Genomic DNA, 27,453 nt, shown 5'->3' with positions numbered 1-27,453 from the left:
GCGCCAAAAGCATCTGCGGTACACCAAGTTAACACGCGTTATGCGTGGAGCCGAATGCTGGACAGATCACCTGCTGGTTAGGAGCAAGTTACGGCTTCGAATCGCTCGGCAACATCGGTCTGCTGGTCAAAAGCGTCAGCCGAGAATCGATGTGCGTCAACTGGTGACAAGCGAATCTCTCCGCGTTGAGTATGTAGATAAACTCTCAATGGAAATGTCTCAAATGGTAGACTCGTCATGGTCAAGTTTCAAGCAGGCTGTCCTGAAGGCTGCGGCCGACACAATTCCATCAAAAACGAGGACACGCAATGACTGGTTTGACGAATCTAATGAATCGTTACGTGAGCTCCTGGACACGAAAAACACTGCCCTCCAGAAAGCACTGTCGACCGGCAGTCGCGCTGATAGACAGCAGTTCCGAACTCTTCGTAGTGATGCAACCAAATGCATCTGTAAGCTGAAAGATATTTGGTGGGCCGAGAAAGCAAATGAGATCCAAGGTTACGCAGAGCGAAAGGAGTACCACAACTTTTTCTCCAGTCTGAAAACGGTTTACGGACCCAAACGAAACGGTACTTTCCCGATGAAGACACTGGACGGTGAACTACTTACTGACAAATCGCTAATCCTCGCACGCTGGCGAAGCCACTTCTCCGACCTTCTGAACAGATCATCGATAGTTCATGATTCGGTGATCAACGAAATCGATCAGCGTCCAATTCAGAACCACCTGGCACATCCACCAACACCAGACGAAATCGCAAAAGCTGTGAAACAGGTCAAATGTGGAAAAGCCCCTGGTTCGGACGGTATTCCGATCGAGCTGTTGAAGTATGGAGGTCACGATCTGGTTACAGCATTGTTGGTGTTGTTCAATGAAATTTGGGAGGCCGGGGATGTTCCTCAAGAATGGCGTGACACAAAATTAATCACTTTGTTCAAAGGAAAGGGCAATCGCTCATATTGTGGAAACCACCGCGGAATGTCGTTGTTGAGCATAACAGGCAAAGTCTTCGCGAAACTGCTGCTCAATCGACTGGTGGACAATATCAGTGAGGCAACGTTTCCGGAATCACAGTCCGGTTTCCGTTCAAATAGGAGCACAATTGATATGGTGTTCGCAGCGAGGCAAATCCAGGAAAAAGCAATGGAACAAAACCAGGATTTGTACATGGTCTTTGTCGACCTGACGAAGGCCTTCGACACGGTGAACAGAGACGCACTCAGGAAACTTCTTGCTCGCTATGGATGTCCAGACCACTTCATCAAGTTGCTGCGGAGTTTTTACGACAAAATGAGAGGCAAAGCGGCAGTAGACGGGGATGAGATGGACGTATTCAGCATTACGACGGGAGTAAAATAAGGCTGTGTGCCTGCGCCAACCATGTTTGGGGTCTATCTAGCGGCAGCTATCGAGCGTGCCTCGAACGATCTGGAGCCTGGCGTACACATCCGTTCTCGTGCTGACGGAAACCTCTACAACCTCCGACGTCTAAAAGCCTACACAAAGACCAAGACCATGGTAATACGTGACCTGCTGTTTGCCGATGATACAGCCTTGATTGCCCACACACAAGAGGAAATGCAGCGTATCGTTGACCGTTTTGCTGAGGCCTTGGAGGCGTTTGGTCTGGTTATCAGTTTGCAAAAGACCGTGGTTTTGTATCAACCAGCGCCGGGAAGCCCGTACATTGAACCAGCAATTACGATCGGGGGTCACGTATTGTCAGTCACAAAAGAATTCACGTACCTGGGCACGTGCTTATAGAATACAGCAACCATGGACAAGGAAATCGACCAAAGAATCCGCAAAGCGAGTGTTTCGTTTGCCCGACTCCACAGCAGAGTCTGGAAAGAATGTGGGCTCAAAGTGAACACAAAATTGGCCGTGTACAAAGCAGTTGTCATCCCCTCTCTCCTGTATGGAGCCGAATCTTGGAATTGCTATGCACGCCACCTTCGCAGACTGAATGGCTTTCACTCCCGATGCCTACGACAAATTCTAGGCATCCATTGGTCCGATCTCGTGCCGGATTCAGAAGTACTCGAGCGAGCTGAAATGCAATCCATCACATGCACCCTGCAAAAGGCCCAGCTCCGTTGGGTCGGCCAAGTGTTGAGGATGGACGCAGACAGGATCCCACATTTTATTTTTATGGGAGAACTGCACGAAGGAGAGAGATCAGTGGGCCGGCCCAAACTGCGTTTCAAGGATACACTGCGTGCACATTTGAAAGAATGTGACATCCCGCTCGACAATTTACAAGCTCTGTCCAGTGATCGACCGAAATGGCGTAGCTTGATCCATACGCGATGCGACTCCGCGGAAAAGGGTCGTATAGATGCCGCCAAAGAAGCCCGTAGAAAGCGTAAGGAACGCGAGCGGCAACCGGTGCCTGCTGACTCTAAATGGATTTGTACAACTTGTGGACGCCGATGCAAATCAGCACTCGGACTGTATAGCCACAAGCGGGTTCACAAGAATTGAACACTAACGCCGTAACGGTGGGGCGACATGATGATATATATATATATTGTTGCGGTTTTTAGAACCTTCACTGTCAATTTAGTAGTAAATTTCCTTATAAATAACCCCTGTGTACATTTCCCCTTAATTGGCTGTTAATTGAAATAAGTGCACCGTAGTTAGTCCACATTGCAACACGTAGCAAATCATAGGCCCTTTCGTAGTTATTTCATTATTCTGTGTTTCAGGTAAGGCTATGTTTCCAATAGATGAATCTACGTTGCATCAAATCAAATAAGATAGGTCCCTTTCGTTCTTTTCACCAAACCCCCAAATTCCACCTCGACGGAGAGTTTTCCTTCCATCCTCCGTTTTGGCTATAGTCAGGTTCACTATGTTTTTTCGTTCAAAATCATGGTAAATTAGCAAACCTATACATTTTTGGAAACGTTATTACATGGAAAATCTGAAAATCAATGTTTACATTTGCCAATTCCGACCAATTCGATTTGACCAATTCGACCAATCGACCAATTCCATTCGACCAATCGCTCCGATCGACCATTCGACCATTCGACCAATTCAATTGATTCGATTCGATTCATCGAATTCGATTCGATCGACCATTCGACCAATTCGATTTGCCAATCAATTTGACCGACCTTTGCTTGTGTGGAACGGACTGTGAAAACGATGCGGACTATATTGTCGGATACGACACACAGGACAGTGATGACGAACTCTAAATGGCATATTCTGTAATCGTGTATGTTTGATGCCATTGACTGCCTGTGTATATTTTGTCATTGACTGCCTGTGTAGATGTGAAGTTATACTGACTGCATGTGTATATATGATTTTGCTGACTGCCTGTGTATGTTTGGTGATATGAATTATTGTGACACATTTTGATGTTATTAACTGCCTGTACAAAATGATAACATGTATTTGATTATGCAACTTATCGCGAATATAAAGACAGTATTTTGCAATTCAAAACCTTTGATTCGTGTCTTACCATTCCCCATAACACTAATTTGATACTTTCATTGAATTCCTTGTCCCTGAAAATATAGGTTTAGTATATTTTAAAAAGTTTTTAGGGTAATTAGAGGCAGAAATAGAACAAAATATGTATTTTACAGTGGCCATTTTGAAAATCCAAAATGGCCGCCATACAGGTATCTCTCCAAATGTAAACATTGATTTTTAGTTTCCTTATGCTATAACCTTTCCAAAAATGTATAGGTTTGCTAATCTACCATGATTTTGAACGAAATATAATTTATTGACATAGTGAACCTGACTACTACTGCACCTTCCACTTGGTTCACAAGTCAAGGAACACGAGGTAGGCCCGAAAAGGGGGGCGGAGTGATGGAGGTCGGCAGCTGCGGTAAGGACACCAGCCAATCAGGGCTAAGGTGAGATCGCTTGACAGGGCGTGGCTGGAGGTTCCAGAGGGTTCGCTGGGCTTTCTTATATAAGCCAGCGCATAAAGCCCTCGCGAGGACTCGAAGGGAGCGAGCGTGCTAAGAGGACTTTGATGAAAGAGAACGCATGAGGCAGAGGACGCATGAGGCAGAGGACGCATGAGAAAGCTGCCGGTGTAAAGCCGAATACGTGGAGCTGCCGGCTCCTCGCTTCCAGCCCGGAGCGGACCTGCATGCTGTGACCTGCAAAAACCTTCCAGCCCGGTTGTCCCACCTGAACCTTCTCATCCCTCCATTCATTCCTGCCTGCAATTCCCCATTCGTGTATGTGAGTTTGTGATGTTTATATTGTCCCTGGGGTATAAGTTAAGCCTGTATAGTTAAGCATTGCACTGTGTATCTTCTTCTTCTTCTTCATCCTGTAAATTACCTTCATTTCTTCCTTGGTTTTGGTTTTTGTATAGTAATTAATAAATACGTATTCCTCCTTACTTTCGTTTCTTTCTCGTCTGATCGCTTTAGTGATTTCCCCATTGAGTTCCTGTGGCGCGATTTTGGCCGAACCGCTTCGCAATCGGGTTTAGTCTTTGCTAATGGCTCGGATTCCGCAGTTCGCTTCGCTCGGCGTAATCCATCAATCACGCTGCGGTTCGGGCGGGAGTATTTCCTTGCGTACCGGAAGGCGCTGGTACTTAGGTCATAGGAAGGATAGGCCTAATACCCTATTCAGCGCTGACCGGGCATGACGTCATACCCCCAGGATCGGAGACGGCCAGTATACAGGACAAGGGGTTAACCCCCCTTGGTAAGGGGAGCGCCGTACTCCGGATTCCGTAACAATATATATATACATATACATACATATATATACATATACATACATATATATACATTATACATACATATACATTATACATACATATATATATACATATATATATACATATACATATACATATATATATACATATATATACATATATAAATACATATTGTTACGGGGTCCTCCCCTATTTACCTGGTCTCGGTGACCTCCGAACCTCGAGGGGAGCCCTGGCAGAAAAATATGTTATCCTTGGGGAAATCAATCAGATCATTAAGGAGGCCACACCACGGGTTATGAACGAACAAGAATATATTCACAATCCCAAACACATAAAGGGTGAATACATAAATTCACAATTACAATCACAATATTTAAGATGGTACCACCTTATAAATCCCTCTAACCCAACTCACGGCACTTCCCCCCAATGTCTCTGTACTCCTCCAAGGCGACGTCGAGTCGCTCCGGCGATCGTCGGATCAATGGCCGCTCAAAGTCAATTGAGGCTTGGACGAGTGAAACAACCCCGAGATCACGTGATCCAGTTCCCGCACAATGGTGGTGGTATGGGCGCTTTGCAAAGACGCTCCAAACATGCACGTACACCGTGCAGCCGCAAACCGCACCGTCTCCTTCAAAGGCCGCTGGCGCACACACACGTCCTCGGCAACCCACCGAGGAAGGCGAACCCAGCAGACGCGGCAACCTTCTTCTGCGAACGCCGCGCAACGCGCGCGAGTCCCAACGGCGGCGGGCTTGTACTTGCGGCGAACTTATGCGACGAGGGTTCATCCGAATCCGACGTCGATCTGACACGCAGATGTGAACAGTCCCAGCGATCACAACGCTGAAGGCAGGACTTCCTTTATAGGCTCAAAAGTTCCCTCGCGACGTTCCTTCGACAATGCTCGCTCCAGAGCCTCCACCACCACCACGTGCCTCTCCGGTCTCCTCCCACCTCCTTTTCTTCGCTCCACCTCTTCCGGTCTCGGTCCAGATTTTTTCCACATTGTACCAGGAGCGCTTTTAAACCTTTTACTCACAACAACCCGTTCCCTTAAGTCACAGTGAGCATAATATCTAAAATACTCCGAACCAACAGCAATACACATAACAACTCATTAGGGCTGAGTCCGTAACACTTCCCCCCCTCAAGAAAGAAAGTTTGAACATCGCGAAAACTTTCTTTGCAGGCCAACTTGTCAACAAACCACCTATTGCCTCCTGATAGCACTTTTTCCCCGGGAGGCCGAGCTGAGTATTCCCTACATGGATGCCTTTAGGAACGTGAAGTTCACGGTTAGTCCGTGTAGGAAAGTTCACTACCTGGACGCCTTTAGGAACGTGACGTTCACGGTTGATCCATGTAGGAATTTTGGCTCGGCTGCTCCGCAGCATTCAGTGCTTCGCCTCTTTCTAACTTCCCTAAGATTCACGGTTGGACCACCTGTCACTGTAGTCACGTGAATAATGGTCTCCCTCTCGGCTCTTCTCTCCTCTGCTTCGAGTTCTCTTGCAGCTCTCCTTTCCTCTGCTTTTTTGTCTTCTAACCTTTCCTGGAGTACTCTTTCCACTCTCCTTTCCTCTGCTTTTTTCTCTTCGAACCTTTCCTGGAGTTCTCTTTCCTGTACTTTTAACCTTTCCTGGAGTTCTCTTTCCAGTGCTTTTTCCCTTTCCTGGCTCCGTAATTGCATCTCCAGTTTCCGGAGCTCCACATTTTCTTGTTCTTCTGGTAACCAATCCCAGGCTACCTCTTCCCATGCTTTTAATCCCACCATAGATTGTATCACCACTGTCTGCAACTCTGCCTTCTTCATATTAGTTCGGACCTCCAAGCTAAAATGTTTGGCCAATTTCCAGAGGTCCGATTTTACTAACGCTCTGAACTGTGCTTCACTCGGGGTCACCGTAAACTTCTCTGCGTCAAACGCCATAGTGAGTACTGGTAACACCTGTTAACCTTCACACAATAAATTTCTAACAAACAAAAACAAAAGCATTATTTTTATTTTTTTTGTTGTTTGTTTTTGGAAAAAATTTGGGAATGTTGGAAAAAGTTCCAAACTTGGGAATTCTTTCCCGGACTAAGTTTAGGAATTTTTTTAGATCCCGGACGCAGACCCAATTGCGAGTCCACGAATATCAATTGGACGAGCCCCCAATTTCTGTTACGGGGTCCTCCCCTATTTACCTGGTCTCGGTGACCTCCGAACCTCGAGGGGAGCCCTGGCAGAAAAATATGTTATCCTTGGGGAAATCAATCAGATCATTAAGGAGGCCACACCACGGATTATGAACGAACAAGGATATATTCACAATCCCAAACACATAAAGGGTGAATACATCAATTCACAATTACAATCACAATATTTAAGATGGTACCACCTTATATATCGCTCTAACCCAACTCACGGCACTTCCCCCCAATGTCTCTGTACTCCTCCAAGGCGACGTCGAGTCGCTCCGGCGATCGTCGGATCAATGGCCGCTCAAAGTCAATTGAGGCTTGGACGAGTGAAACAACCCCGAGATCACGTGATCCAGTTCCCGCACAATGGCGGTGGTATGGGCGCTTTCCAAAGACACTCCAAACATGCACGTACACCGTGCAGCCGCAAACCGCACCGTCTCCTTCAAAGGCCGCTGGCGCGCACACACGTCCTCGGCAACCCACCGAGGAAGGCGAACCCAGCAGATGCGGCAACCTTATTCTGCGAACGCCGCGCAAAGCGCGCGAGTCCCAATGGCGGCGGGCTTGTACTTGCGGCGAACTTATGCGACGAGGGTTCATCCGAATCCGACGTCGATCTGACACACAGATGTGAACAGTCCCAGCGATCACAACGCTGAAGGCAGGACTTCCTTTACAGGCTCAAAAGTTCCCTCGCGATGTTCCTTCGACAATGCTCGCTCCGGAGCCTCCACCACCACCACGTGCCTTTCCGGTCTCCTCCCACCTCCTTTTCTTCGCTGCACCTCTTCCGGTCTCGGTCCGGATTTTTTCCACATTGTACCAGGAGCGCTTTTAAACCTTTTACTCACAACAACCCGTTCCCTTAAGTCACAGTAAGCATAATATCTAAAATACTCCGAACCAACAGCAATACACATAACAACTCATTAGGGCCGAGTCCGTAACAATAGATATATATATTACTTTTTCCACATGCGAAATTTGCATTTATGTTTATTTAAATTATACAATGGACTACAAAATGTAAATGTTTCATGATATTTGTTATATTATATCACCTTTGTCTATCAATATTGTTGAAATGAAGATCAAATAGCTGTATGTTGAAATATGTTGAAAAAGTCAAAACTTGACATGGGGTGTACTTAATTTTTCACGTGGTGACTGTATGTATTGTTATTTTTGAGCAATAAAAGCAACCCCCTCTAGTTAATTACACGACAACATGTAGCCCGCATTAGTCAGTTATGTCTTATTAAATGTAAAGATTAGCTCCCTTTCCATTGTGTAGTATTTAAAGCATATATGCGTTGAGTTAGGCAGGATTCCAACCCTTCGTGTTGTTGAAAGAAGACGTTGGTTCATGGGTGGGCAAGAACGGTCCACATGGAACCTTCCAGAAGGAGGCGGGGCTGAATGAACGAAAGCACGTGACCAACATCGACCAGTGGTAGGCCATGGAACCTTCCAGGAGGCGGGGCTGAATGACCGACCGCACGTGACCAACAGCGACCAATGGTAGGCCGTGGAACCTTCCAAAAAAGAATCCCCCCCTGATGAAAGTCCGTACTGATCGCAGCTGGTTTTTCCGTGCTGACCTTCCTCCGAGCTGGTCGTTCCTCCGAGCTGGTCGTTCCTCCGAGCTGGTCGTTCCTCCGAGCTGGTCGTTCCTCCGAGCTGGTCGTTCCTCCGAGCTGGTCGTTCCTCCGAGCTGGTCGGCCTCCGAGCTGATCGTTCCTCCGAGCTGATCGTTCCTCCGAGCTGATCATTCTTCGTGCTGATCTTCTCTGTGCTGTCTACCGGATCGATCCATACGCCACATGCAGGAACTGCCCTCACCCGAATCAGCGTCCGCAGGTCCTTCCGGTACGAGTCTAACCGATGTGTGATTCATCCTGTGTGCAAGTGTGCCAGGCGCCTGTGTTGGGAATAGTTAGGTCAGGATTTATGTTACGTCTGCTTTTTCTGTGCTTTTTGTGTATAAAGACGTGTACATTGCATTTCCTCTCGACCTGCCCATGTGCGTCTTTTCCCCCATTGACCCAGCATCGTTCGAACCGAATTCGGCTGCTCGATTAGGTCCGTAGATCACGCAGTGTTAAACCGTGACCCACACCACGCGATTCGCTCGGCGCGCCTGATTGAAATAGGTGTGGGATTGCGAGGGGTTCAATACACTGTCTTCCCGGTCACGTGGTCTCGAAGGTATTCGGATCATGGTCGATAACCCTTCGGCCCGTGGTTGGCGATTGGAGTTGCTCCGCAACCCGCCGGGTGCGAGCTTCATCGTGGCCGACAGCCCGTGGACCCGGTGTCTGTGGAGAAACGGGGTCTTAACTAACCCCCCCTCCTCCCCCACGAGACCACAGACACGGGATCAATCCGCAACAATATATCGATTTCTTCAAAATGCCAACAGCACTGGGCAGAGCTGGGTACTCCTGCTAGTCCATGATAAATAAACCCTCAACAACAATAAATAAACTCTCTCTGCTCACCTTCATTCCTCTTTTCTCCCGCCTCTGGAACAAACTCCCTCACTCTCTTCAATCCCACTCCACCCTCCAGGTCTTTAAAACAGCTGTTCACCACCATCTCTTATCTTCCCCCATCCAAAACCTTGATCTTTTCTACCCCCGCTAATTTCACCCCAAATCCACTTTTTTGAAATACCAACTTCTGTCCTGGAAGTCCTTGGTGTCCTTGTGTTTTATACTTCAAGTTCCCACGCCTCCTCTCCCCAAGCCCTCTCCCTCCCACACATCGCCCTGCTCTCAAATGTTATGTTTGTGTGCTTCCCCTTCTCTCCCCATCTTGTCTTCCGCTCCCTCTTTTTATATATTTTGTTTGTCTGGTTGATTTGTTTGTGAAATAAATGTTAGCTCTTTCACGAGCCTCGATTCAGTATACAAAAACAAAACAAACAAAAAAACTGTTAAAATATACATGCTTCATCTTTTCACATTTGAAAAAACCGTAATGTACTCAAGAGTAAATGATTTGGGTGCAACTCAAAATGGAACCTCGAGAAGTACACATTTCAGTAGTTTTACCGCTCTAGAGATGGTAACTGCCACACTTGAAGGAGCAGATCCAAGAATTCAAAGCACTTCCTTTAAAAAATGATAAGGATGTGGGAGAGAAAGGAATGAAACATCAACAAATATTGTGCAAGCATCAGATATACCAGTGCGATTTTTTTTTAAAAGGCAGAAAACAATTAAATAATTATGCACATGCAGAGAAAACAAAATTTTGATTGGTGCGCCACAGAGAATAAAACAATAATAATAAATCAAAACGTGTACATTTTATTTTAAAAAAATTATTAATTCAAGAGAAAAAAAAAACCAAAAAAAAAACCACCCTTTAGAGGCCATTTTTCCCCGCAAAGCGGGGGTTGGCCTTTTTCGGGAACCATGGTTGTTGTTGTTTTTCGGTCCCCTTTTTGAAGCAATGTTTTACGGCCGGATGCCCTTCCTGACGCCAACCCTTTTTGCCGCCTTTAACGACAAACAGGGAATTACCAGTGAACTGGTACTCAATTAGCCGACCTCGGAAGGATGACAGGCTGAGTCAACCCCCCTGGCGTTAATTCAGCGATCGACCGGGATTCGAACCCAGGATCCTAGGATCCAAAACCGGCACCCGAGCCGTTAGCCCAACACCAGGGTTCATTAATTCAAGAGAAAAGTATTCAAAATAATTCCCTCTGGTTTACAAGTCGTGGTTGCTTATCTTGATCCTCTGAGTGATCTGCTTCCAAAAAACTAAGTAATCGTTCCGGATTAATCTGTGCTACCGTTGATTTTGTGCTCTCTGGTTTTTGATGGTTCTTCGTATTTTTTACGAATTCCCGTGTATTTTTCATGCTCATTCTATTTATTTTGATCCCGCATCTCGGGCTCGGAAAGTTTTGGACCTACCCATTTATTTCCCACCAAATGTTTCCCGTGCTCCATCGTTGGATCACTCGCAAACGCATGCCTCATCCACCATAATGTTAATATAGCGCTGTCCATCTTCGTGCCTTTAATCGTCATCGCCATTTAGATCCTCATGTCTTCATCTCTCTGCCCTTGGGATCCTTAAATCCAACCCTTCTTGTACTGTGTGTGAGACGATGACGACAAACTCCCTCACGTCAGCATAGCCCATGGGTTGCACATGACTACATTGCACCACAGTACCCCCTCACCTCCAAGTACTGTACTTCGTTGGTATATTTATGTCCTGGGTGAGAAAACAAGGATGTTAACATGAAACATCTTGGGTTGGAATTAATTGTACTACAGGCAACTTGCTGATAGGTTACCCATAATCCTATGAAGAGCTTTTCATACTCTTAAATTTTTGGGTTAGGGTTGCTTAGCAGCCTCCTGTCTCACTTTGAATCTGCAGTTTGTTGAATGTTGTACATCACTTGACAGGTTATTCAATTACCTGTTCAACGGTGTATCAATGTGCATTTCTGATGAATTTTCATCCAAACAGTCATGCAATCACGATGATAAATAATCGAAACAAACACTTTATCAAATTTCTCAATCAAATTAACAGGACTTATTCTGATTATTTATATTGTTGCGGTTTTAGAACCCCTCACTTGTAAATACTTGTAAATAATAACTCTTGTAAATATCCTATCATTTAATAAGGTCGCACCCATAGTTAGTCCACAAGCAACAAGTAGGACACCATAGGATTTTCAGTTATTTCCTTAATATGTGTTTCAGATAAGGCTGCGTTCCCAATAGTTGAATCTGCGTTGTATGAATTAAATAAGACTAGGACGTGCCCGTACGTGGGTGCCCGTTCCTTGCCAAAAAAAAAAAAAAAAATGTCTTCGCCCATGCATGCATGGTCGTGCCCATGGGCCCATGGGCGTGCCCGTAAGTGCGTGATGTGACCGTACAATGAATGTATCGTCCCGACGCCGCAGCTCGGATGGCGCTGCAGTTAATCGGGCCTGTATCGGCAGAGTTATTATAAACGTGTACTACAATCGATCGTACCTTACAACAATCAACACAGATTGCAACGTCAAATAAATGAATACGCTCTCAAATGTGCCGTCCGAGGCAGCGTCTGCTCGCCACGTTCAGCGTCACTATGACTATCCGTAAGTCCGGAAGTGACGTCCTCATTTGACTGTCCGGAAGGTCGCATATCGCAGTTACGATGAATCGCAAATTAGTTTTAATTAGTTTTAAAACATAGTTTAACGCCAACATAGTTTGCCAACGTGAAATAAATGAATACGCTCTCAAATGTGCCGTCCGAGGCAGAGTCTGTTCGCCACGTTCGGCACACGTGATAGCTCGCTGCTCTCTGATTGGTTAAATCGTACCCCTCTATTTACATGCAATGGTTTGGTCCAAAGCGAACGGCTTGCGAGTACGGTGACAATCCCCCCCCCCTCTATTTACATGAAATGGTTTGGTCCAAAGCGAACGGCTTGCGGAGTTTGGTAAAGAAATCGCCATAGCTCGGTAACTACTTGTCCGATTAATATGAAACCTTGAAAAGGCACATCCTCGGGTCCCCAGCAATATACCTGGCAAGTTTCAAGTATATCGGACCCGTGGTTGTCGAGAAACAGCGGTCACAGACAAACACACAAACACACAAACACACAGACACACAGAGATTACTGGAATTATAGATAGATAAGCCCCATTCCGTTCATTTTGCACTCTCTCTCTCTAAATTGGTTACGCGGCCTTGCCAGCAGCGTTCGCTGCATTGAGCCTTCGCTGCCTTAAGCGCTCGCCCCGGCCACCATTACGCACGCGGTCAAGCTGGAGAAGAAGGGGGCGGAGCGCCAAGAACGAGGCATGGCCCTGTCAACGAACCAACCAGGGCTGAGGTGAGCTTACTGGTGGGCATGGCACGGCTTGATCTCTAAGCGCACTATATAAGCGCACGCGCCAAGCCCTTTCAGGGACTGCGCGGGGACGGCTGATTGTGTAAGCCGTAAGGACTGCGCGGGGAGTGATCGATTGTCACGGACTTCTTTCAGCGGGCTCCGGTTTCATGAACTCGTTTGAAAGGCGCTTTATGAACTGAGTGATTGAGAGAGAGAGAGAGGCAGCAGGCGCACATATTACGTACGCAGCAGTCCAGCCCTCAGCAGTCCAGTCCAGTCCAGCAGTCCAGTAAAGGTCCGGTCATGCGCCAACGACACGCGAAGCTGCCGGCCGTTCTTCGCCGCGGACCCGGAGCCGGATCCCATCGCCTGGACCATCTGTTTGGACCTTGTCCTCCTACCACTACCCTCCCGTGTAAGTCTATCTGTTTGTCCTGGAGTTAAGTAAGACTGTATCGATAAGCTTGCTCTGTGTCCTGCTTCTTCTTCTTGTGCACTATTCCCTTTCGTTTCCTCTTCTTTGGTTGTTGTAATAAATCCTTTGTTCTTCCTTACCTTTTGGTTTCCTCTCCATTCGATAGTCTTTGTCCTTTCTCTCCATTGAGTACCTGTGGCACGATTTGGGAAACCGCTCAGGATCGGGTTTAGTCCTTTGTTAATGGCTCGGGCTTCGGATTGCTAAACCGCTCGGCAATTCCCATCTTGTCCGCGGTCCGAGCGGGAGTTATCTCCCTGCTTTGCGGACGGATTGGCACTCAGGTAATTGGGACTCCATTGACCAATCACCCTGGCCATTCTCGACCGGAAAGGAGCGTTATAATTTCCAGGATTGGGGGACGGCCAGCTTAAAAGACAAGGGGATTAACGCCCCCCCCCCCCCCTTGGTAAGGGGAGCGCCGACCGCCCGAATCCGCAACAATATGTAACCGAGTACTGTCGAATGACGTGGTACACCTCCACCACCGTAAATAATATATATTGCATCTATTGGAGGGATCACTTGGCAAAGTTGTGAGATCAAACTTGATAGATTGTGATGATTTTTCAGTGCACACAGCCAAGATATTAAGATTACATCACAGCCCAATTTATCCACATCATGGCTCAACGCACATGACTTTGCCGTCTACGGGCGATGGAGATTCAGAAATCATCTACTACTCTCTGACCTTACATGAGTGATATTTTATTGATCATTCAGAGATCCTGGATGAGAAAAATTATGTTCGCTTCTATATATGTGATCTTCCATGTTGACATTTAAGGGGTGTGTGTGGTTCCTTAACAGACTGTCCATCGTATTTTGAATGTTCTGTTCCAAGTGTTCCATACAAGTGTTGGACTTCTTTGCTTGCAAAGCACAGAACCACAGAAGTTGTCACCGGAAATATGTCGCAGACCTATGCTGGAGAAGGAGTGTTAGCGTGCAGTAGATGATTTCTGAATCTCCATCGCTCGTAGACGGCAAAGTCATTTGCGTTGAGCCATGATGTGGATAAATTGGGTTATGATGTAATCTTAATATCTTGGCTGTGTGCACTGAAAAATCATCACAATCTATCAAGTTTGATCTCACAACTTTACCAAGTGACCCCTCCAATAGATATTAAACAGTACTCGAGGTTACATAAATAATCAGAATAAGTGCTGTTAATTTGATGGAGAATTTCGCTGAAGTGGTTGCTTTGATCATTTATCATTGTGATTGCATGACTGTTCTGATGAATACAACAACACACAACAACATGCATTTTAAAGGCCATTTTCCCTGCGAGAGCGGGGGTTAGCCTTGCGGTCCCCATGACAATCTTCTCCATTTTGCCCTATTTTCTGCATCTCTCCTTGTTAACCCCCTTGCCCGCATTTCTTCTTCCACCATCTTTAGCCAAGTCTTTCTCGGTCTTCCCCGTCTTCTACTTCCTTCTACATTCATTTCCATCACTCTTCTCAACCAGTCACTTTCATCCTTCCTCAACACATGACCAAACCATCTCAACCTGTTCCTCTTCACAGCATCAATCACAGGCTCTATTCCCATCATCTTTCGCAATTTATCATTTGTCTTCCTCTGTCTCAACGATACTCCGCACATCCGTCGAACCATTCGCATTTCCACCCTTTCCAACCTTCGTTGCTGCTCTACGTTCATTACCCATGTCTCGCTCCCATAAATCATAACACTTCTCACACATGCAGCATACACCTTTCCCTTCAGCTTCAACGACACTCCCCTCATCATCAGCACGCCACTTAATTCCCGAAACTTCTTCCATGCACATCTCACTCGAGCAACCGTTGCCGAGTCTGATCCACCTTCTCCATTCAGCATGTCTCCGAGGTAGCAAAATGTTTTCACACCTTCCAGCTTCACGCCATCTCCAAGATCCAACTCAACATTTCCTCCATCTGCAGCTCCCTCTGTGCACACCTTATATTTGAATGTAGCTGCCACACTGGTTAATGACCCTCTCAGACCACTACATTTTTGATGAACCCACTCAGCGCACATTGTACACTGAATGGAGTTCACTCCGACACCCTTCCTACACACAGCACAGGGCCACTTCCCAGTTCTTTCCACCTCACCACATGCTTTACCACTTGCCATCACCTTCGTCTTTCCGATATTCACCTTCAGACCTTTTGTCTCCATACATTCCTTCCACGTGTTCATCTTTTCCTTCAGTCCATCCATACTTTCCGCAATCAACACCAGATCATCTGCATACAACAACTCCCACGGTAAATCCTCCTTTACGTTCTGAGCCAGCACCTCCATCACAGCTACAAATAGTAGTGGACTTAGTACCGACCCCTGATGCACTCCCACCTTCACCTCAAACTCACCACTGTTCCCGTCCTTCGTCCTTACAGCTGTGTGTGCTCTTTTGTACATTGCCATCACTACTCTGATCAACCATTCCTCCACTCCTAACTTCCTCAATGCCCATGTCAATACTTTGCGTGGAACCCGATCGAATGCTTTCTCCAGATCAACAAACCCAAGAAACAACTTCTTCCTCTTCTCCATGTACTTCTCCTGCAACTGCCTCACAATGAAAAGCGCGTCTGTCGTTCCTCTTCCTGGCATAAATCCAAACTGCATTTCGTCGATCTTCACTTTCTTCCTTATCCTCCTCTCCAACACCCTTTCCAATACCTTCTTCATTCCATGCTCCAATAACTTTATCGCTCGGTACGAGTCACACTCCAGAGGGTCACCTTTCCCCTTGTATAGAGGGACGAGGGTACTCAGTTCCCAATCCACTGGAATGCGGCCTTCTTTCACCACCAGATTACAGATCTTTGTCATTCTCTTCACACCCCAACTTCCTGCTGCCTTCAACATATCTCCCACAACTCCCGTCGGCCCTCCCGCTTTTCTACCCTTCATTGCTTTTATCGCTTCCTCAACTTCCTTCTCAGTTATCTTCTCTGCCGGTCCTAAAACTGGGTTACTCTCTATGTTGCCATCCCATTCATTCTCTGTATTCAACAGCATTTCCATATATCTTTTCCATCTTCCTTTAATTCCATCTGGGTCGACAACGATTTGTCCCACTTCATCCTTCAAGCAGCTCACCCCCATCACATCACACCTCTCTTTCGCTATCTGCTTTGCAATCCTGAATACCGCTCTCTGACCCTCTTCCGAATCCAAGCGTTCTCCGAACATTTTCCTACATGCCTCCTGCACCTTTGGTACCTCTTTCTTTGCAGCCTTCCTGGCTGCCTTATAACTTTCATGCTCTGCTGTTTCTGCTCCCGTACCCTTCGCCTTCTGCCACTCCTTGAACTTCTTCCTCTTCTCGTCAATCGTCTTTCCAACTTCATCATCCCACCACCATGTTTCCGAGTGCCTTGGTGGTCCTTTTGTCCATCCACATACCTCACCAACGGCTCCCAACAGACTAGCTTTCATTGACATCCAACCACTTTCAAGCTCAACCACATCATCCTCGACCCTACTCAGCCTCTCTTTTAATGCCTCCCTTACTGTCACCTCTTTCAACCTCCACACCTTCATTCTCGGTTGGTACTTCACCCGCCGAGCTCTCCTCGCACCTTTCACCCTTACGTCGCAGACAACCAAGTGGTGCTGTGAAACAGCCTCCTCCCCCGGGATCACCTTTGTGTCTCGGAGGTGCCCCCTATCTCGCCTACGCACCATCAGGTAGTCAACGGTTGTCGTCGACCCACCTGACGTGTATGTAACAAGCTTATTATCCTCTTTCTGGAACTGAGTATTACAAATCAACAAATCAGCTCCATCAGCAAACTCCAAAATCCTTTCACCTTCTCCATTTCTCACACCATATCCGTAACCCCCATGAACTCCTTCAAAACCATCCATACTCCTTCCCACATGTCCATTTAGGTCTCCTCCTACCACAACAACTTCCTCATCTTTCACGTTTTCCATCAGCTTCTCTATCGCACACCAGAACTTGTCCTTCTCTTCATCGCTCCGACCAACCTGCGGAGCATATCCCGAGATGACGTTCACCAAGAGCTTTCCAATCATCATTTTCACCATCATCAACCTATCACTCACTCTAGTCACACTCACCACACTGTCTACAAACTCCTCAGAAAACAGGACACCAACACCATTCACGCCCTCCAGGCACCCTTGCCACACAAACTTGTATTTCTGTCCCTGCCTACCCTTCACCATTCTCACACCACTTCCCTTCCATCTCGTCTCTTGCACACAACATATGTCCACTCTTCTTCTGACCAATACTTCCACCACTTCTCCTGATCTCCACTGTTCTGATGAATATTAATCAGAAATGCACAGGTGACATACCATTAAACAGGCAATTTAATAAGCTTTCAAATTATATAAAACAATAAACAAACTGTTTATTCAAGCTGAGACAGGAGCCTGGAAAGCAACCATACTCCCAAAATGTCAGAGTACTAAAATCGCTTCACGTGATTATGGGTACCGATCAATAAGTTGGTCAAAGTTTTCCAACCTAAGATATTTGGTGTTAACATATTTTTTCTCAACCAGGACACCCCAAGGAACAAAATATACCAAGTAAACTGGGGGTAAGGGGTGGAGTGAGGTGCACTGTAGCCCTGTCCAGCCCAAGGGCTAAGTACCCTTTATATCAACTTCACACCAGGGTTCCTCTCAACCTGCTCCAGACTCCCTACGCCCTCACACCGAACTCCTGCTCGGCATTTCCAATAATGTGTCCCTCAACCGCATGCACCCTCTCCCCACTGCTCCGCAGATTCCCTGCTTCCCCAGCGTCCACGAACCTCCCCGCTTCCCCAGCGCCCACCAATTTCCCCAACGCCCTGTAGCCTCCCCAACACCCTGCAGCCTCCCCAACACCCTGCAGCCTCCCTGCTTTTCTAACACTCCACAACTTCCCTACTTCTCCAATGCCCTATAGCTTTTATGCTTCCCCAATGCCCTGCAGCTTTCCTGCTTTCCCAACACCCTGCAGCCTCACTGCTTCTCCAACACTCCACAGCTTCCCTGCAGCATTCCCTGCTTCCCCAACGCCCCGCATCCTCCCTGCTTCCGAAACGCCCCACAGCCTCCAGGCTTCCGAAACGCCCCGCAGCCTCCCTGCTTCCCAAACGTCGTACAGCCTCCCTGCTTTCCCAGATTCCTGCTCCCTCTTTTGCTTCCCCAGCATCCACCCAGCCCCTCTTCTTCCCCAGCATCCAATCAGTGGCTCCTCTTTTCTCGAACCTGTGGTACCAACTTCTCCAGTCTATTTAGTCCACTTTTTCCTTCCAGGGCTTCAAGACAGCCGTTCATTACTAGCTCAGATCACTCCCATCCATACTCATTATCTCTTCTACCCCAAATAAACCCATTCCAAGCACTCCTCTTTTCCAGGTTATTTGTGAATTCCCATCCCCCGCCCCCTCCCCACCGACTCCCTCTCGCCAAATTTAATTTGTTCGTTGTCAGTTGGTCTGTTCCTTTTCTGTTTCATCCCCACTTTCCCCTTCCTGCTCTTGGTGCGTTTCAGTTTTTGTTCAGCTTGATCACCCACTGTACCTTTCTCCCACTCCCCTTGATCTCTCTCACCTCCACTCTGCTTTCCATTTTGTTGCACTCCATTCTGTTCTGTCCTAGCCCTTCCACAAGCTTCGACCATGTATACACAAAAAAAAATTATATTCCAATCATTGAAAGTAGATGAAAGAATACAATGGACTCCAACAGAACTTACCTTCTCACAGTTACGGATTTCGATGTGCAGTTGCTCGTGATGAGAGGTATCAACCGTACGACATGTGTGTGCTGTAAGGCAATGGTGTTTGCAAGAAAAAAAACAGAATGAATCAAACACTTTTTAGTTTTTACGTTTCAAAACTGGCCGTTAATATAAAACCACCCTGATGCAACCATATTGTTGTCATCATCATCATCATCATCATCATCATGGCCTCAGCAGCAAAACAATTAAAAACAAACATCCTCACATATATTCTACTCCATACTGGCTAATTTTAAGGGGGAATAGTGGAAATCCTTCAAAACGCAACTTTCAAAATGATGTATGAATGCTAACGAGGCCTTTTGCATGTGATGTGTATGCGTTTTCAGTGGTTCAGTTCTGCGCGCCGGGCACTTTTAGCCTGCCATTTCTAGCACAAAATCTGTAATTGAATCGACAAAAGAGTGGCAACTTCATAATGGTTAACCATAATCGTTTTGTTCCTGAATGCAAATCAGACTCATGGAAATTGATGAGAGGAGTCGCATCCGCACCATTTCATGTTACCATCATTATTGAGCGTCGGCAGTGGATGTAACTAAACGCAACGCAACGCAACGCAACGCACACACGCACACACACACGTTAGGTTAGGCGATGAGAATAAGTGATTATACTTTGGTTCAGGTCTGGATCCAGACCTGGCCTATCGATGGGATACAAAACAAACAGTTCAGCCTGGCAGAGGTATGTGCTCTACCGAGTGTTGTTCTAGCTCACTATGGATTCCACACAAACAAGTCAAGTTTGTTACTACCTGGAGGTTGCATGTTGCTGTTGTAATTTCAGAACTACCGTATTTTATTTCTTCAAAAATAATGCAAAAAACTGATTTTAAAGAGAAAAACAAAAAAGTACCCAGATGACAGGAATGTAGTGCAGGGAAGTGGAAAACTACTATTAAAATGCAACATTTGCTATGTACAGAATGTTGTCATCCACCAAATTCATGACATGTTTAATCACTATTAAAGAAGCAGGAAGTAATTACTATTACTACTATAATTGCTACAGCCCCAATTTTCCCACCTTGTGGGTTTGAATGGAACGCCTTTAACTCAAGCCTTTCACAAATCGGCAGGCCAGGCCTGACGTTCCATTTAAGGTGGCAGGAATTTTAACTAGTTCAGGGTACCGGTGACAACCAAATCTTCACAAAAGACACAGTGGAAATTTAGCATCCACCAAAGAACAGTGCGGGCGGACGGTCCTCCAGCTAATATCTATCCGAGGAACGGCAGACACATCGATGCCTTGCCCCGAATATAAAACATCCGAGTGACGGTATATAACTGGGTTCACCTTTGAATGCAGGCTAGACAGCTGAAAGGCGAGAGCACAAACCTCTAAGCTCCTAAACGCACAAACTTCCTAAACGCCTTATGCATTCTCTCCAATTAAGCACAATAAAATTGAGAATAATTTGCTTAATCTGAAAGCAAGCACATGTAATACCTTGATTATAAGCCGAATTGCAGCCACACCAGATGTGGCCATGATCTTGGCGCTGTTCGGCACAAGGTTGAAAAGCGTGGGCATAATCACTTCTGCACAGTGGTCAAAGTCATTACCCAGCACACAAGATAAATGCCTGAAATGGTACACACACAGAGATAGAATATTGGCATTTACATCGCTATAGGTCGTGACTGGCAAATCTCCCCCCCAAACAAACACATGCAAATCCAGAATGCAACTATCAAGGTTGTTAAAATGACATTAAGTTTGGCTTGTTGTTTATCTGAACTTGTTCTTTATTTAAGACAACACTGTGATGTGGTCAGAGAGGGTCAAAAGGCCAATTCTGCATCAGGTGGAATCTTTACTTCTTTCATAACAACCTTTTCTCATTACAATCCAGACAAACTCTGCCATACTCTTCGACAACGCTCCAGGTTTATTATAACCATAGAGAACAGCAGACCTTGCTGATACATCCAGGATATCAAGTAATTTCTAACTCCAGATGGCCATCTATAACCGAGGTACTAATCTACCACTTGGTAGATTTTTATTTTTTATTTTACAGGATTCCTGACCATCTTCCTCAACCAGGAATAGGTGGAGAAACCAGTCGAATCATTTCCTATCAGATCTCGTGACAGGTAACAATGGGTTACATGGTACTAGTGACAGGCAACGGAAACCCGATGTGACAATTATTACACCTACAATGAAACACGATCACATATCTTTATCACATGCATCAAAGAAAAGAAAAAAAACAATCCATCAGATGGAAACTGAAATTTTAGTTGATTTGATGTTACAATTGTACATGTGTACCAATAATTTAGGCCTAACAATTAGCTGTTAGTGCGTAGTAGCAAAGTACGAGTTTATGTGTGTACCCAAAGTTTGATTGAAAAGTTTGCAGATTCACTTTGACGCTAAGTTGTTTGTTTTGATGGAATAATCCACAACACTATATACAATGATTATACCAGTACATGCAGTGGTTCTCTCTCAAATGATGTAGCTGCAAGTGAAATTGTGTGCCGGTTGTCATTCATCACGACCTTTGTGAGTGAGCAACAGGTTCTGGCTTAAACTTGTGTGGAATGAGGTGAAAGGGTAATGCACGGCATGCTGAAAATAATTTACAGGGATATTACGATCTCAGTTTCTCAAATGTCTGAGAGCTTTCACACTGATTGAGACCAACCACGCATGCATAAATTGGATGCGAAAACAATGCTAATCACCTTTTTTAAGCAAGAGAGATCGGTGCAGCATGAATTCATTCCTGATGGGAAAACAGTAAACCAGCTATTCTATGGCAATGTATTGAAAAGGGGTAAGGAACACAACCCAGTGATGTCAGCCAAACAAACGGGCATCCCAACAATGGTTTGTGTAACATTACATCAGTGCAACTGCTTTTATCAAAGGACAGGATCGCTACAAGAGTTCCCACAAACACATTACCGGTGAAGTTACTTGTATTTTGTGTCCACTACAGTTGGGAAAATCTACGAGCCAGAACAACTCAAGGCAGAATCAAAACCCGTGCCATCTTGAAGAAGATGGAGGTTTGAGAAATAAATACATCAATCTAATTCCTGTTCAATCATGCTTAACGTGTTCGACAATAACAACTGATGCAATAATCAATAATGGTCTGAGATGAGCCCTGCTGCAATGCTCAACCCTAACACAAAACCAGAATGTGGCTGGAATGATTTGGCAGGTGCATTTTAATCTTATGGAAATTGCCCCCAAACAAAGCATATAGTCTAGTAGGAAGACTAGGTCCCCCTGCACCCCCCGGAGATATACTTCTAATCAGTGTTTCTAGATTGGAAAAAATGTGTAGAAAATGACTAGCTATGGCCCCAAGCTGAAATAATGTCCCACATACCATTTTTATGCAAATTACTGCTGCCATTATCAAAAAAAGACTAGGTCCCCCTGCACCCCCCGGAGATATACTTCTAATCAGTGTTTCTAGATTGGAAAAAATGTGTAGAAAATGACTAGCTATGGCCCCAAGCTGACAAAATGTCCCACATACCATTTTTATGCAAATTACTGCTGCCATTATCAAAAAAAGACTAGGTCCCCCTGCACCCCCCGGAGATATACTTCTAATCAGTGTTTCTAGATTGGAAAAAATGTGTAGAAAATGACTAGCTATGGCCCCAAGCTGAAAAAATGTCCCACATACCATTTTTATGCAAATTACTGCTGCCATTATCAAAAAAAGACTAGGTCCCCCTGCACCCCCCGGAGATATACTGAAACTGGCAGTGACTGGTGATTGAAATGCGGTGCCTTTTTGTGTTTCAGGTCGAGGTACGTGAACTCCCCACGATCTACAGCAACCAGGAAGAGACTGATACCAGGGTGGTTCTGTACCTCCATCATGCTGCTACCATCGGATACAAGAACGCTGTAGTCAGAACACCGGACACAGACATCCTCCTGATCCTGCTCCACCATGCCCACAACATCAAGCTGACGGTGTACCTGGATACAGGGTCAGGGAAGCATCGCCAACTTGTCAACGTCTCTGAGCTGGCAGAATCCCTGGGAGAGGACTACTGTGCCACTCTCCTGGGGTACTATGTGTTCAGCGGAGAAGACTGCACCAGTGCCTTCAAAGGGAAGGGAAAAGTCGGGCCCTTGAAAAAGCTGGAGAAGAATCCCAGGTTTCACAGGGCATTCGGTGAATTTCACAGGGTATTTAGAAAAATAAAACTTTGTGTTAACGTCTGTGTAGACGGACCTTAATATGAGTCTATTATTTCGTAAAACTGTGATTATTTTGTAAATAAAGCACTAATTAGCATACTAGTATACCATAGACACATGTAATCATGTTATGAATAGTTCTATCATGATCTATGCCCTTCAAAACATGGGTCTAGACACCTTCATTTTTCAATTATCTGCAATATTGGCTGAGATATGTCAAAAATCGTTTTTTTGATAATGGCAGCAGTAATTTGCATAAAAATGGTATGTGGGACATTGTTTCAGCTTGGGGCCATAGCTAGTCATTTTCTACACATTTTTTCCAATCTAGAAACACTGATTAGAAGTATATCTCCGGGGGGGTGCAGGGGGACCTAGTCTTTTTTTGATAATGGCAGCAGTAATTTGCATAAAAATGGTATGTGGGACATTTTTTCAGCTTGGGGCCATAGCTAGTCATTTTCTACACATTGTTTCCAATCTAGAAACACTGATTAGAAGTATATCTCCGGGGGGTGCAGGGGGACCTAGTCTTCCTACTAGACTAATAAAGCCACTCTAGGTAAAGGACTACAGGAAGGTTACATAAAGATAAGGATAAAGCAAAACAAAATAAAACAAGAACTATGTCATGCATAGCACGATACTTGCAAAATCTCTAAAATAGGTTGTTGGCCTATGATGGTCACCTCAACAATATTTGGTGGTTGAATTCAGGGACCTGGTATGCAAATACTCTTCAAATTTCAACTCAATTGGATGAAAATTGAGGATTTTAGAAAATTGGCCTCTGTTGACCTTTTGGCCGATGTTGACCTCAAAAATACTTGGTGTTTGAATTCAGTGACCAGATATGCCAATCCTCTTAAAATTTCAAGTCAATCGGATGAAAATTGAGGATTTTAGAAATTCGGCCGATGTTGACCTTTTGGCCTAGGTTGACCTCAAAAATACTTTGTTGAATTCAGTGACCATTATATGCAAATCCTCTTCAAATTTCATGTCAATCGGATGAAAATAGAGGATTTTAGGAATTTGACAAAGTTGGTGACGTGTTTGCCCAAGTTGACCTATTGACCCCAAAAACAATAGGCTTCTTGCTTATGACCAACTCCACCATTTGGTGAAGTTTCGTGAAGATCGGTTAAAAAATTGTGACCTGTAGGCGACTGACATACATACAGACAGACAAACAAACAAACAAACAAACAAAGACAGACAGACAGAATAACGCACAAGACCAACCAATATACAGTACTTGAAAAATCTTCGATTTTCACAAGTAATAAATAAATAATAACAAGAAAACATCCAAGACACAGGAAGTAGCATAAGTCAGATAAAACGCGATTAAACCTCAAAGACGCAGGGAGGAGGAACTGACATTCCCCTTGAAGCTCAGTAGGGCATACGATAATGGAAAGCACGTTACAGGTAGTGAATTCCAGAGCAAGACAGCATGAGGGATAAACCTATCTGCATACCCTTTCGTTCTGCATCTCGGATCAGCTATAGTGTATGGGTGTGCAGAGATGGCAAACCGAGTCTTGCGTCCAAACACTCGTACAGGAGGAACCAAGTTAGAAAGTCCAACAGAACATTTGCCATGAAAATATCTGTTGAACAAACCAAGATTGGCAACTGACCTACGGTGAGAGAGCGGTTGACAGATTGAACCCGTCTCCACACCAACCACATCGATTATGTGTTTCTCGAGCGGATGAAGTAAAGATAAGTGGTAGGCTGGTGCTCCAAGCCAAATGTGGCAACAGTACTCCAGGAGGGGACGTATAATTGTCTTATGCGGGTACAAAACCAGCCTCAAGATGTAAATACATCTGCGCTCGATATCGACAACCAAATCGCTGGGAAGCACTTCTTAGCAATACCAGAAATGTACTTATCCCAACGGAGATGTCCAGACCAAGAAGCCGAAGCTCAGATGATGCTGTTAAAGTTGAAGACCCCATGGGCACAGAAGGGAAAGACTTGTTTCTAGAACTAGAGATGGAGAACAGTTTAGTTTTCTTTGCATTGAAGGTTGCCAGCCAGTCGTGCCCCCACTTCAACACATTTTCCAAATCATTGTCCAGAGAAACTCAAACTTCATTATGAGTGGTATTGAGTGAATCAGCAGATGTCCACTAAAGTGATGAGTCATCAGCATACATGGCTAGCTGAGACAAAATATTATCAGGATGATCATCTATCTATAATTCCAGTAATCTCTGTCTGTACGTTTGTACGTCTGTACGTCTGTTTGTCTGTGACCGCTGTTTCTCGACAACCACGGGTCCGATATACTTTTAACTTGCCAGGTATATTGCTGGGGACCCGAGGATGTGCCTTTTCAAGGTTTCATATTAATCGGACAATTACTTACCGAGCTATGTCCAAAAAACGATTCAACCAATCAGAGAGCAGCGAACGATCGCGTGTGCCGAACGTGGAGGACACACTCTGCCTCGGATGGCACATTTGAGAGCGTATTCATTTATTTCACGTTTGCAAACTATGTTGGCGTTAAACTATGTTTTAAAACTAATAAAACCGAATTTGCGATTCATTCGCTTTCCTGCGCGTTTGTGCACGCGATGGCGATTTCTTTACCAAACTCCGGAGGCCGTTCGCTTTGGACCAAACCATTGCATGTAAATAGAGGGGGGGGATTGTCACCGTACTCGCAAGCCGTTCGCTTTGGACCAAACCATTTCATGTAAATAGAGGGGGGGGATATAATTTTAGATATAGATATAGTACGGGCAATGCCCTAGTTGATATAAACAAGGAACAGAGTGGGACCAAGGACAGAACCTTGTGGAATACCAGAATTCATGGAGCAAGTAGGAGAAGATTGACCCTCAAGTATCACCTTCATCTTGTGATTTGTAAAGAAAGCTGGGATGATTGAATGCATCACTGCAGATACACCATATGACTGAAGTTTGTGGAGCAGACCCCTGTGCCATACTTTATCAAAGACTTTTGAGATATCCAAAGCAACTAATCGAGCTTCACCCATGAGCTCCAATTCCCTGTTGAAATGATCAGTAATTAGGGATAACAGATCACCTGTAGAGCGAGAAATTGCGAGGGCCATACTGGCAGTCAGTGAGAAGTTCATTGTCCCCCAGATGGCTGAGAGGTTGTTCATTGATGAAGCATTCACATACCTTACTTATGACAGGAAGCAGGCGGATGGGGCGATAATTACTTGGTTCAGAATGCTCACCGGCACCCTTGAAAATAGGAACAGAAGCCACTTTCCAGGATGAAGGAAACACTGAAGCAGACGAGCACATGTTGAATAGCTTGGCAAGAATCGGTGACAGTTCGGGACAACACATCTTCAATACAATCACAGGGATTCCACCAGGACCAGTCGCTTTTGAGGCATCTGGGGTACGAATAATTCTGGCAACCTTCTTAGGAGTGATAAACAAAACGAGAATTTCAGAGTCTGTACGAATCAGGAGAGGGTGTCCCTAATCATTGAGAGTAGAATTAGAAACAAAGTGATTTGAAAAGAGGTTAGTCTCATCCCGAGGTGAAGTAACAACCTCAGGTCCATGAAAGAGACTAAGTATAGAATATTTATTGCGGTTGAGTACACTGTTGGCAATCCACGAAAAATCCCGAGAGCCAGGCTGCTGAGTCGCAATGGACTCGGCTACAGAAGCAGCATATGGTTTCTTGGATCCTCAAGAACTCCTTTACGGTGGTTACTTACTTTACAGAAGAGAGATTTGGACTACAGAGACCCTTGCACATGGTACTGCTTGAAATAGTGGTTGCAATGAGCAATTGCTGATGCACAAGCCGGAGTGAACCATGGATGGGAATAGACCTTCACCTGTTCGGTAAGTGAGGAAATATAAATGCCCATACCAGTGCGAATCCATTGGGATATTTTCACGGCAGCAATATCAGGACCTAAACTAAAAGTTGAGGTCCATGGCACATCAGCAAGAAATGAACAGAATCCATCCCAATCGGCTTTCCCAAGCTGAAACGGTGCGGTGAAAAGGATGCACTGGAGTTGAGAATGAGGAGTAAGAGACACAAACAGAAACAGTGGAATGATCTCAGTTACCGATTGGAGGCAGAACATTGGAAACACAGTCACCAGGGTTAGAACAAAAAGAGATCAAGCAGGTGTCTTCCATCAGAAGCACGGTCAGGAATACAAGTTTGGGGAGGAAGCAATTTG

The 27,453-nt window shown here is 45.4% G+C and overlaps 1 protein-coding gene across 9 annotated transcripts in view; it reads right to left on the bottom strand.

Annotated features, from left to right (window-relative positions):
- The window catches only part of LOC137415094 (CLIP-associating protein 1), a 208,179-nt gene that overhangs the window by 108,631 nt on the left and 72,095 nt on the right, over positions 1-27,453 (bottom strand). For all 9 annotated transcript variants that reach the window (XM_068100652.2, XM_068100653.2, XM_078766027.1 and 6 more), the window contains 3 exons: positions 20,502-20,637; positions 18,999-19,069; positions 9,974-10,033 (listed from right to left, as the gene is read on the bottom strand). In XM_068100652.2, coding sequence (XP_067956753.2) covers positions 9,974-10,033; positions 18,999-19,069; positions 20,502-20,637 — 267 coding nt within the window. The remainder of the gene's footprint in view (positions 1-9,973; positions 10,034-18,998; positions 19,070-20,501; positions 20,638-27,453) is intronic.

Source organism: Myxine glutinosa, chromosome 12, assembly GCF_964187855.1.
Source record: "Myxine glutinosa chromosome 12, kmMyxGlut1.1, whole genome shotgun sequence".
In the NCBI taxonomy this organism is placed as follows: domain Eukaryota; kingdom Metazoa; phylum Chordata; class Myxini; order Myxiniformes; family Myxinidae; genus Myxine; species Myxine glutinosa.
Note: the sequence above shows the minus strand (reverse complement) of the source record. Positions and strands in the feature narration are given on the sequence as shown.